Source organism: Neodiprion fabricii, chromosome 4, assembly GCF_021155785.1.
Source record: "Neodiprion fabricii isolate iyNeoFabr1 chromosome 4, iyNeoFabr1.1, whole genome shotgun sequence".
In the NCBI taxonomy this organism is placed as follows: Eukaryota; Metazoa; Arthropoda; class Insecta; order Hymenoptera; family Diprionidae; genus Neodiprion; species Neodiprion fabricii.
The window spans coordinates 7,884,892-7,898,149 of NC_060242.1; the positions used below are offsets into that span (position 1 = coordinate 7,884,892).

The following is a 13,258-nucleotide window of genomic DNA, read 5'->3' on the forward strand; positions in this document are numbered from 1 at the left end:
TTATTAGCGGACTGACAGCTACCGAATTTGGGGTTGCGCGAAAAACGAATTGAAATAATTTATTGTAAACGTGAACCAGGAACCACGGAGCGCTTATCCTGGAAGTCGAGAAATTTTATTAGCGGACTGACAGCTACTGAATTTCGGCTTGCGCGAAAAACAAATTGAAATAATTTATTGTAAAAATGAACCAGGAACCACGGAGCGCTTATCCTGGAAGTCGAGAAATTTTATTAGCGGACTGACGGCTACCGAATTTGGGGTTGCGCGAAAAACGAATTGAAATAATTTATTGTAAACGTGAACCAGGAACCACGGAGCGCTTATCCTGGAAGTCGAGAAATTTTATCAGCGAACTGTCAGCTACCGAATTTGGGGTTGCGCGAAAAACGAATTGAAATAATTTATTGTAAACGTGAACCAGGAACCACGGAGCGCTCATCCAAGAAGTCGAGAAATTTTATTTGCGGACTGTCAGCTACCGAATTTGGGGTTGCGCGAAAAACGAATTGAAATAATTTATTGTAAACGTGAACCAGGAACCACGGAGCGCTTATCCTGGAAGTCGAGAAATTTTTCTTAGCGGACTGACAGCTACCGAATTTGGGGTTGCGCGAAAAACGAATTGAAATAATTTATTGTCAAAATGAACCAGGAACCACGGAGCGCTTATCCTGGAAGTCGAGAAATTTTATCAGCGGACTGACAGCTACTGACTTTGGGCTTGCGCGAAAAACGAATTGAAATAATTTATTGTAAAGATGACAAGTTTGAAAAAGATTAGATGAAATATAATTGCAATCGCCATCTCATATTAAAAAATTGTTAAAATCACCGAGCAGAAATCCTCGTCCCTCTCCTCCTGAATCACCGCGATTACCCGCAACCACCCCTAACCGCCCCCAACGACCACCGCCAACCACCTTGAGTTATACCTCGAATGCTAATAAATATTTTCAGGATGAGAACAAATCAAAAATACCGTGTGAGGTTTAATATAATTTTTTTATCGACATATTTGACCAAAAAGATTACGAGAAGATTGTAAAGTTATAGAAATTTTATTAGCGCACCGACAGCTACTGAATTTGGGCTTGCGCGAAAAACGAATTAAAATAATTTATTGTAAACATGAACCAGGAACCACGGAGCGCTTATCCTGGAAGTCGAGAAATTTTATTAGCGGACTGACAGCTACTGAATTTCGGCTTGGGCGAAAAACGAATTGAAATAATTTATTGTAAACATGAACCAGGAACCACGGAGCGCTTATCCTGGAAGTCGAGAAATTTCATTAGCGGACTGACAGCTACTGAATTTCGGCTTGCGCGAAAAACGAATTGAAATAATTTATTGTAAACATGAACCAGGAACCACGGAGCGCTCATCCTGGAAGTCGAGTTTCACCGCGTAGCGGACTCGAAGCGTGGGATCCGGGAGGTTGAGAACCCGGTACTTGAAATACGTAGCGGACCCGAAGCGCGGGATCCGAGAGGTTGAGAACGCGGTACTCGAAATTTGCGGAGCGCGACTCTCAACCGTCCGCTCTACTGCGCGGTTGTTACCAGACTGAGGAACTCGGCTAGCCGATTCTAGATTGGTGACGTCACTTTCCGAATATCCGAAAATTCAAACTTTGGTTTCGAACTGTAATACTAGGTATGATGATGTATGATGTATGATGTACGATGTATGATGTATGATGTATGATGATATGATACGATGTATAATGAGTTTAGTTTTCACATTTCATACGAGAAATACGCACTTCATCTCTCCTGCCGATTCCAGACTCAAGCGGCCAGGCCCTTCGATGGTCAGCCGTTGATTGAGGATATATTCTTCAGTGAACGGCTCGGCTAATAACGCTGCCGTTCTGCGACAGTTGGATGATGAAAAATTTCGCTCGTATCTTTCAAATGTGTGTTAAAATACACTCGAAGTGTGAAGAAGTTTCGTTCTTTCTCTCCCTATCACCTTTCTAGGTCTTTAAATCACTACGCAGCGTTAAATACTGTTTCATATACGAAGCATCCGTTTCATCTCGCTCAAAATTAACGCACCCGTGATGTATTACAGTTACTCTGAATTTTTTTCCATCCGAATACTTTTCGAAAAATAAATTCTGCTCCTCCACCCAACGCAGATACTTCACTTGCGACCAGCTAAAACAGCGTTTCGATTCTATGCCTATGAAAATTCAAGATCGAAAGAGCAAATGAAAAGTTGTTGGAATAATTATGAATACTAATGTTATGGAATACATCGAGTGCGCGTCGACTAGAATCCCATTTCGAAATGAATAATTCTTCTCTTTTCATATCATAGCTAATCCAGTAATATAGGTAAATAGGATGGTTGGAGGTGGTCGGCGCTGGCGGAAGGTGATAGGGGGTGGTCGAAAGTGGCCATTGATGGTCGGAGGTGGCAGGGGGAGGTAGGAGGTGGTCGAAAATGGTAGGACATTTCATAAGTTAAAGTCGACGATGATCCGGTGCATCAATTTCATCGTTACAGATTTTCGTTTCACATGAGGCATAGAGTACTCAACAACGATAATGCAGTCCTTAAAATTCATCATTCATCTCCGTCTGGAAAGCTAATTCGCAAGGCGTGGTATTCTAGATATGTCAAAACTAAGCTAGCGGCACGTGTTTGCATTATTAGAAAAATACCCGTACTCTACATACACTGTTTCTAATCTTTTGCTACATTTGGTTTAATCCCTATGCTTCCACAGCACGAATAGTCGGAAATGTTTTTGATTATCCATAATAAAATAAGAGAAGTAACAAAGCTTAAATTTATTGTTAAAGCTCCAATGAATACATCAAACTGCGGTCGAATTCATTTATTATTTGCACATGACCTCTGTACATTTGATAAATTATTTCTAAATACATTGAAACATATGTATTTATAATGAAATATCATGCAATGGGCTGTGTAAACTATAAACTATAATTTCTATCAAATAGCTGCTTTTATGTCAACACGGCTTTGAGACTCAGTTAAGTTGGATCTAGATTTTTGCCATCGTATGTAGGACATTGGGTTACAAGAACAAATGCGAATTACGAAGAACTCCGTATTAGAGATAAGGATATTTTAGTTCAAGTATACCTATACACAGAAATCCGTATGTGAATGTACTAAAACCTCTGTGTATACCTCTCTGTATATGTATATATATATACGCATGCATAAGTATGCATATACATATATACACATACATGTACATAAATAATTGCCAAGAAATTAGAAACACTCACAACTTGTCGCAAATAGAGTAAAACGTAAGGTTAATGATATACAAATTACACAAGCGCACCATAAAACGTGGCAAGGGTAATCCTAGTGCAGTGATTGTATAAACTAAAGACATATACATTTACTTATACATGATATAAATTAATAGTCTAGAAGAGAGTATTTAAAGAGCTTATCTAATTCCGATCTTGTCACAACAGATCATTAACATAATCAATATACGGTTAAAGCTGTATTAGCTACATTCACAGTTAGAGATAATATTTTTTATCCATTTTTATAGTTATTTAATTTCTTGTACAACAATTTTTCAAACTTCACCGCAAAATGCCCAACGAGTTCTCGCAGTGCAAATACGAGTCCAATTACCTTACAGATGGCATTACATTGATTTTTGCCTTCTCGCGTCGAGTTATAAATATAGAGAAATCTCAATGAGAGCTCATTTCTATAAGATTTATTGTAGTGCTATATTCGTAGCTGTACCTGTTATTCTATATTATATACTGTCCTTAATTTGAAACACATACCACAACAATGGCTGAAAGCACAATGGCAAGAAGAGAGGAGCAATCTGCATCTTAATGAATCTTTTTTTCTTTATACGTAGCACAGCGATGTCACGTCGGAGGATATGTACTAGTGGATCACTAGGTGGGGCACAGAACTGAAACATAATTATGTTGAAAATCTTCAACATCTCTTACAGAAAGTAGGTACGTTGCCAGAACTTACATACCAACAATGAATATTCATAGAGGCTATATTCATAAATACTTACAAAAGTAAGCTAATATTTTACCCGCAATTGCTTATTACTGATAACTTGATATGACAATATCCCCTTCCCGCCCCTCCCCGCCCCTCTCACGTCCCACCCCGCCCTACCTACTTCTCCTCCTACTCCTACTCCTACTCCTACTCCTAATCCCACTCCAACTCCTACTATTCCTACTTCTACTCATATTCCTACTCCGAGTCCCATTTCTACCACTACTCCTACTTCTACTCCTATTTCTACATCTTCCCCCGATCCTACTCCTGATGCTGATTCTACTTCGTCAAATATTGTAAAAATGTTAAACTCACCGTGCACGAATCCTCGTCCTCCACCTCGTCCAGCTCCACCACCTCCAATCACCTCGGGTTATACCTGGAATAGTAATAAATATTCTCAGTATAGGAACACATTAAAAATATCGTGTAAGGATTAATATAATTAATTAATTAATTAATAATATAATAAATTTTATTAGCGCATTTATATCTACCGAATTTGTGCTTGCGCGAAAAATGAATTCAAATAATTTAATGTAAACATGACAAGTTTGAAATATTTTAGATGAAATATAATTACAATTGCCATCAAATATTATAAAAGTGTTTTACTCACCGAGCACAAATCCTCAGCCACCTTCTTCTCCTAGTCTTCCTCGTCCTCCTCCTCGTCGACCTCCGACCACCACCAACCACCGCCAACCACCTCGGAACACACACACACACACACACACACACACACACACACACACACACACAGGCGGCTTTTTCACAGGGCTCACGAACTCATGTTGGAGGATTTTTTGGCATTTTCACCGACAATCATGGTCATTTGGAGGATTTTTTACCGACGATCATGGTCATTTGGGAGATTTTCTCACCGACGAGCGGTCGAAAAAGAAAGAGAAAACAAACAGCAGAACACATTTGATCTTGTGAGAGTGGGAGTAACTTTCAAGGGTTTGCGTCTGGGCTGCGCGGAGCGGAAAAGGGTTTGAGTCTGGGGAGAATGTATAGGCGGACTGGTCGGCTCGGTCGGTAAGGAAGGTGTTTCTACGCAGAACTCTCCTTGCTATACTACTCTGGAGCGCCGAAATCACAGAGCACTTGTACTGGAAGTTAAGGTTCACCAGGTAGTACACCTCATGTGCAGAAACTACGGAGCTCTTGTCCCTGAAGTCCAGTTTCACCAGACAGCGGCTTTGGAGCGCAGGAACTACGGAGCGCTTCTCTTGGAAGTCAAGTTTCACCAGGTAGTTGACCTTGTGCGCAGAAACTACGGAGCGCTTGTCCCTGAAGTCGAGTTTCACCAGGCAGCGGATCCGGAGCGCAGAAATCACGGAGCGCTTGTCCTGGAAGTTGAGTTTCACCAGGTAGCGGATTGGGAGCGCTGGAACTACGGAGTGCTTGTTCGGAAAGTCGTGTTTCACCAGGTAGCGTACCTGCTCCGCAGAAACTACGGAGCACTCATCCTGGAAGTCGAGTTTCACCAGGTAGCGGATTGGGAGCGCAGGAACTACGGAGTGCTTGTTCTGCAAGTCGTGTTTCACCAGGTAGCGGACCCGGGGCGCAGGATCCAGGAGATAGAGAACCCGGTACTTGAAATCTGCGGAGCGCGATTTTCACACGTCCGCTCCACTGCGCGGTTGTTTCCACACTGAGGAATTCGGCTAGCTGATTTTAGCTCGATGACGTCAAGAGAAAAAAAATTTTGAGTGACGTCACTTTCTGAACATCCTAACATCCAAACTTTTGTTTCGAACTTTAATACCATGTACGAAGTATGATGTATGATGTACGATGATATGATATGATGTAGAATGATTTTAGTTTTCACATTTCAAACAAGAAATACGCACTTCATCTTTCGTGCCGATTCCAGACTCAAGCGGGTAGGCCTTTCGATGGTCAGCCGTTGACTAAAGATATATTCTTCAGTTAACGGGTCAGCTAATAACGCTGCTTTTCTGCGACAGTTGGACGATAAAAATTGTTGCTCATACTTTTCAAATGTGTGTTAAAATACACTCGAAGTTTCAAGAAGCTTTTTTCTATCTCTCCAAGTATCAAGAAAAAAAAGAAAAAAAAAATTGCCGTTTCTGTCTCTCTCACACAGTCCGAATCCCGCGATAAGAGCGACACTCGTGGTTACTGGGCAAAACGGCCGGTGCTTCAATAAGAGGACACCACCACCACACAGTAGTACAGTCTCGTTCGAAAGTGTTAAACTGTTAGGTTATAAAAATGCAAGTGCTTCGTAACGGTAAATAACCATAATTAAAAACGTAATATAGGAAAAGTGATTGAATACACCAAGGAAATGAGATGATGTCCGATTGATGTGATAAATTATCCATGTATAGTACTAAAGAATCTGAATAGGGAAGGAAATATAGGTACAATATTTTATTATACACACAACATGGTACCTCTTACCCCACTATACCATGAATACCGTTGAAAGTTCATACCACTGAAATTGTAAAAGGATTATCTAATGACAGAAGAAGTAGAGAATACAGTGTGGACATAAATACATGCGTCATGGCAACACCACCGATCAACTCCGGCCCACCCTTTTACTGGGGAACCGGACAGCCGGCAGTTCAGAATGTTGGTTACTATCAAGTTCCTCCTCCCAATTTTCCTCCGCCAAATTTAAGTCAGCCTCCTCCATCGTACAATATGCCACCGCCATCAATTGCTGAAAATAAGCTGGCTGACGTCGTTCAACAACAACAATTACCTGGAGGTAGGCCTCGAACTTATCCAAGCTACGCGCCAAACAGTGCATTCATACACCATCAATCTTGCCCGATTCCAAATCCTTCAAATTCAATGTACAACACTACAAATTGCCAGCCGCCAAACTTTCACCCATCAATGTTAGGAGGGTATGATAATTACACATGGAATTTGAAAATTCTTAACAACGCTAACGCCAAGTGGAATCAGACGGACACAGCATCGGGTTGGAAGCCGTATCAAGACAACCACAATGCTGGCTGGAATAAACAAGGATCATCACAGTCACAGTCGGATCAAGATGCCAAGAATTTCTGTCAATATACTGGGCAGAAATCTTCGTCAAGAAGTTCGTGGAGAGGTAATGTCAGTGGGCCTGGTGTTACGCAACATTTAGCATCAGACGTTCCGAGTCAGCACCACGGAACAGATAGCAGGAGATCTCGAAGTTCTGATAGTCACTCCTTAAACAGTGGTAATAGAGGCTACGAGAGATCACGTCACGAAGAGAATAAAGCTAAATATGAGAGACATGGAAGGGACAAATCAAATGCCAGAGGAAATTACTACAACGAGGAGAGCGACAAGCGGTCAATGTATAAAAGGAGGGAACGCAGTTCCAGATACAGCTCGCGAGCGAGTATGGAGTTGGGAAAAACTAGTTTCGAAAGTCGGAGTAGAAAGAGGTCACGATCTAGGGAGTCGCATGTTTCCACCATATCGAATGAGATTAGCAATTTTCCTATGAACCAGAAATCGTTGAGCGAAAGAGATCAGCTTTTAGAAAAATACAGGTACTTGACTTTGGGTTTTGCTAGCTTAGTGTAGCGTGACCTCCTTCAAGATGTGACAAAGCTTAAAAGCAAATATATTTTGAAAGTGATGGTCTACGTTCACATGACTGCAGCCTCTTACGACTCACTACGACTTTTTAATACAATAAAGGTTTTTCATTTAATAGGCGGAATTATTGTGCGACAAGTAAAGACATGGAAAAGAAATTGGATGAGTTGTCTGCGATGGGACCGGAAGGAATAATAGAACACGAGAGAAAGGTGTGGACTCGCACAGCACCAGCCGACCTCTACTACGCACGTGATGAATTGAAACCAAAAATTATGACAGGCACTCCAAAATTGATGGAATTATGTGATATTTTCAAGAAGTTATTAGTTGATAGGTCCGGTACAGCTAGAGCATTGCAGGTTTGTAGTAGACAAAAACATTTTTCAGTTTTGTTGGTAGTAATAATATATTTCTCCATTTTATCTCATTTTCTTCATTCACATAAAAATTATTACCTGTTGTTTATGAGATGCGTGACTCTGATTGGTCCGTCGTTCAGATAAATTTGATGGTTTCGTATTCTACAGCCACCATATGAGCCACCACCAAGAAAAAACAGAGCCAGATTGTGCAGGCATAAAACTGAAGCTTGTAGCAGTTCGTCATCAGACAGCGACACTTCAATGGATGAAGATGACCGAACAATGGAAGAATTAATGGCAAAAAAACAGCATCCACAACGTCTGCATCCAGAAATGTGGTTCAATGATCCTGGGGAGGTAGTATTTTTACTTATCTTTAATAATCCCGAACAAGAGAATTTAAAACTACAGTTCATACAAGGTGGCCAACAGCAAGTAATGTCTGTTAATACTTAAAGATAAGTTCATAATTATTGATGATTTTAATCTCGATTTTTCACTCGATTTTTTTCTTTAATTAAAATATTCAGTTCCATTGTTCACTTTGGTCTGATTGTAATAACTTTTACAAGTGATTATATTTAAATTACTGTTTCAGATGAATGACGGCCCTCTTTGTAGATGCAGTGCCAAATCGAGAAGATCTGGTATTCGGCATGGTATTTATGCTGGCGAGGGTGTCATTAAAAAGTGTGAATTGAATTCGAACAATGCAGATAAATTGTACCATTACCGCATAACTATCAGTCCGCCAACAAATTTTTTAACCAAGACTCCAACCATTATCAAACACGACGAACACGAATTTATATTCGAGGGATTTTCAATGCTCTCTCATTTCCCTCTTGTCAAATTGCCAACCTGTAAAGTTATCCGCTTCAATATCGAATACACAATTCTATACATTGATGAGAAATTGCCAGAAAATTTTACCATCAGAGAACTGGATTTATTTCGTAAGTGTGGCAATTGCTTAATAATTTCAAAAAGTTGTCAATTTCACGTAACTGGAATATACGGGCGTAGTTATTTTTCTAATCATTTTATATTTTTTAGAGGATTACCTGTTCCAGCAAATACTGGAATTGGTAGATTTTGATCTACGTGCTGCTCAAGATACAGCCGGTTGTGATCAATTTCATTTTATGCCCAGATTTGTTAGAGATTTGCCGGACAACGGGCAGGAAATATTGTCTATGAATGAAGTTCTTAATTACTTAATCAAAAGCAGTAAGCCATTAATTGACGCCGACGATCTGAGCAGGCTTGTCGATATGCCTCAATATAAGTGGCAGAATTTCGCCGACGAAGTGAAAGGTATGGTGGTGACTTATCCCGGTAAAAAACCTTGCAGCGTCAGAGTTGATCAATTAGATAGAAGTCAAGACGATCAACCTCCAGGTGTCATTTCGTATCCTGAAATCGTTCATTTTGGTATCAGGCCACCACAGCTGAGCTATGCTGGTAACGCAGAGTGAGTATTGATTTTTGAATAAATATCCAGTTGATTGTTTGCATTGACGGATAAAACTAGCGAAATTTGTACTATTTTTTCTCATCTATTCTGTACAAAAAGTAAATGTATTTCGTATAATTTCAGCTATCAAAAAGCCTGGAGGGATTACGTTAAATTTCGACATTTGCTGGCAAACATGCCAAAGCCATCGTTTGAAGACAAGAGAAAATTGGAGGCCAAGGAGAATAAACTGCAAGAACTGAGAACGCAGAGTAAAATGAAGAGGGACGTAACTGTAGACGTTAGTTCAGAAGGATTTCATCGTACAGGAATTATGTGCGACATAGTACAACATGCAATGTTGATTCCTGTACTAGTATGTCATTTGAGATTCCACAAATCTTTAGATATTCTGGAAAAAACTATTGGCTACAAATTTAAAAACAGATATTTGCTTCAATTGGCATTAACGCATCCAAGTTATAGAGAAAATTTTGGTACAAATCCAGATCACGCAAGAAATTCATTAACAAATTGTGGTATAAGGCAACCAGAGTACGGTGACAGAAGAATTCATTACATGAATACGAGAAAGCGAGGAATAAATACTTTGATAAATATAATGTCAAGGTTTGGGGCTAGAAGAGAAACCGAATCTTCTATCGCGCACAACGAGAGATTAGAATTCCTTGGTGACGCAGTTGTTGAATTTTTAACGTCCATACATCTTTTCCACATGTTTCCGGACTTAGAAGAAGGAGGATTAGCAACATATAGAGCAGCCATTGTTCAAAATCAACACTTGGCTGTCTTGGCTAAGAAGTTGAATTTAGAGCAGTACATGCTTTATGCTCACGGCAGCGATTTGTGCCATGACTTGGAGCTCCGACATGCTATGGCCAATTGCTTTGAAGCTCTGATGGGGTCTCTGTTCCTTGACGGAGGAATAGAAGTTGCCGACAAAGTATTTGCTGAGACAATGTTCATGGGAGAATGTGATCTCTCTAAAGTCTGGATCAATTATCCCCGCCATCCTCTGCAAGAGCAGGAACCCACCGGCGATAGACAATGGATACCCAGCTTTGAATTACTGCAAGTATGTGAATTGCTAAAATATTTTCTGTAGGGGTACATTTTCAATTTTATTAATGCAAGGTGTAAACGGTGGTTTATTATCAATTTATTACTGCTCATCGACAAAAAATTAATCAATGTTATTGTTTGTCTTGTTTCTTTAGAAGTTAACCAAGTTTGAAGAATCAATTGGCATTGATTTTCAACATATTCGATTACTCGCACGAGCATTCACAGATCGAAGCATTGGGTATACTAATTTAACGCTAGGATCTAATCAACGTTTGGAATTCCTAGGTGACACTGTTCTGCAGCTCATAGTTTCTGAATATTTGTACAAATTTTTCCCTGAACATCACGAAGGACATCTTTCGGTAAGTAATTTCCTAAAAAGATTTACTTCAATTTCAAATAATGTGTTATAAATCAGTGTGATTGTTCTGTAGGTTGTACGTTATCATACAGTTTTTGTGTTTTAATGAAGCATGAAATATTGATTACTTAGCGTTTTTATTCTTTATTAAGTTAACGAAAGAAGCTCGATTTTGAGGGAAGACAAACTAATTGTAAGTTTAATGCAAGTATATGCTAATAATTTACAATTACAGCTTCTACGAAGTTCTTTGGTCAACAACAAAACCCAAGCAGTAGTTTGCGATGATTTGGGTATGACTCAATACGCCCTTTATGGAAACCCTAAAGCGGAGCTGAAGACGAAAGATAGAGCTGATTTGCTAGAGGCTTTTTTGGGCGCTTTGTACGTTGACAAAGGTTTAGAGTTTTGCCACGTCTTTTGCGACGTGTGCTTCTTCCCTCGTCTTCAAGATTTCATCATGAATCAGGATTGGAACGATCCAAAAAGTAAACTGCAGCAATGTTGCCTAACTCTGAGGACTATGGATGGTGGAGAGCCAGATATACCTGTTTACAAGTAGGCATCGCAAATCAAATCTTTCTCATCGAATCAGGGGAAGAAATCGTACTAATTTCATCATTTATTCTTACTTTCAGAGTAATCGAATGCAAAGGTCCGACTAACACGCGAATTTACACAGTCGCTGTGTATTTTCAAGGTAAACGTTTGGCCAAAGCTTCTGGCCACAGCATTCAAGAAGCAGAGATGAACTCCGCTAAAGAAGCGCTTGAAAAATCTCAAGGTAAATTTGATTTGAACATGGAAACTTCAAAAACTGTTCCAGTGACCAATAGTTATGTTATTTTGATATGGGTATGTATCATATTAATGTATTGTTTCAATTGTTTCCGTAGATCTATTCCCTCAATTAGATCATCAAAAACGGGTTATCGCAAAGAGTATGAAAAAACAGCAGTGGCCTAATCGACAGATGCTTCGGGCAAAGACAATTCGATGTAACGACAGATCAGACGATTCAGATTCAAGTTTCAAACAAAAGAGACGAAGTCGAAGTAGGGAACGTGAAAATTCAGACAGACGATCAAGAGATCGATATGATAGTTCAGATCGAAGGCATAAGGAGTCACTGAAAAATGTTGATAAATCTGATGTCTATAATAATGATCAAGATCGTCGTACCAAGGAAAGATCTATTAGTAAGAGTAACGATTACAGAAGAAATACTGAATACGAAAAAAATAATGATGCTAGAAATAACGAGAAGATTCATAGTCTTCCAACTGACTCGAACCACAGATATAAGGAATATGACAGGTGTTCAAGCGTAGATAGTCGAGGGAATTGTCAAGCAAGTGGATCAGGATCCGGATATAGAGTCAGGGATGATTTTACAGTTACCAATGTTGAGGACAGAATCGAAAGCCGTGATAAAAGTTCAACCCTGTTACGTCGTGGAAAAGACGACGATGGACAGAGCAGCTATAAGCAGAACAATCAATCGGTATGTACGAATGATGGAATGTACGAGCACGATGAAACAGAGCGAAGAACCGAAGCGCAAGCTATGAAAGGCGATAATCGAAATAGAGGAAGGTACGAAAGGCAGGATGATACAGAGAAAAAGCGGAATACCTGCGCGAAAAGTTGCGTTTACGAAGATATAAATGTTCAAAGGCAAAGTAACTTTGAGCGTGAGAGGAAAAAAATAAACGCAGAGAGTAATTATGAAAATAAAACAAACAGGAAAATCCGAGATTACGATTCTAGACATAGTCAGCGTTTTTACGAAAACGGTAGAAAGAGAAAACGATCTTTCGACGATTGTAGAAGCAGCAGCGAAGAAGGAAGTGTACCGGAACAGTACAGAAGTAGTAATTTCTCGCCTCAGATTGAAAAGAAGTCCATGTAACGTGGATGATCCTGAAGTAGTGAGTAGGAGAAAAAGCTGATAAATATAATTTTCAATGTGATAAAAGAGGCTCTGTGATTGGAAAATCTTTCAACTAAAGTAACAGATGAAGAGTTGTTTTACATTGTCGAGTAAACTATATTGGATGGTTGTAAGTGATAACTGGATTATGTTTTACTCACGTGTTACATTATTATTGTGTATATATGTAAATTTCAGGAGACATGTAGAATGTAATTTTTTTTTTGAGACGCTAATTTAAGCATATTTATATAATTCCCGAATATTTCATGTAAAGAATGGTGCAAACTAAAATCCATCTTATTGTTATCTGAAATATATAATTTTAGTGCTTATAGTTAAGTTACCTGAAAATAAATTTTACATTGGGCGACTACATATTTGGCAATTGAATTATTTCTTAATTTTAATACTTACCATAA

General features: G+C 39.3%; 1 protein-coding gene across 1 annotated transcript; it reads left to right on the plus strand.

Moving 5' to 3' along the window:
• The first annotated feature begins 6,248 nt into the window (after positions 1-6,248).
• On the plus strand, positions 6,249-13,212 carry LOC124179551 (ribonuclease 3). Its single transcript, XM_046564077.1, has 10 exons — positions 6,249-7,586; positions 7,754-7,997; positions 8,166-8,357; positions 8,599-8,956; positions 9,057-9,474; positions 9,601-10,552; positions 10,695-10,904; positions 11,139-11,461; positions 11,542-11,687; positions 11,800-13,212. The coding sequence occupies exons 1-10, from the start codon at positions 6,592-6,594 to the stop codon at positions 12,813-12,815; spliced, it is 4,854 nt and encodes a 1,617-aa protein (XP_046420033.1). The 5' UTR covers positions 6,249-6,591; the 3' UTR covers positions 12,816-13,212.
• The last annotated feature ends 46 nt before the right edge of the window (positions 13,213-13,258 follow it).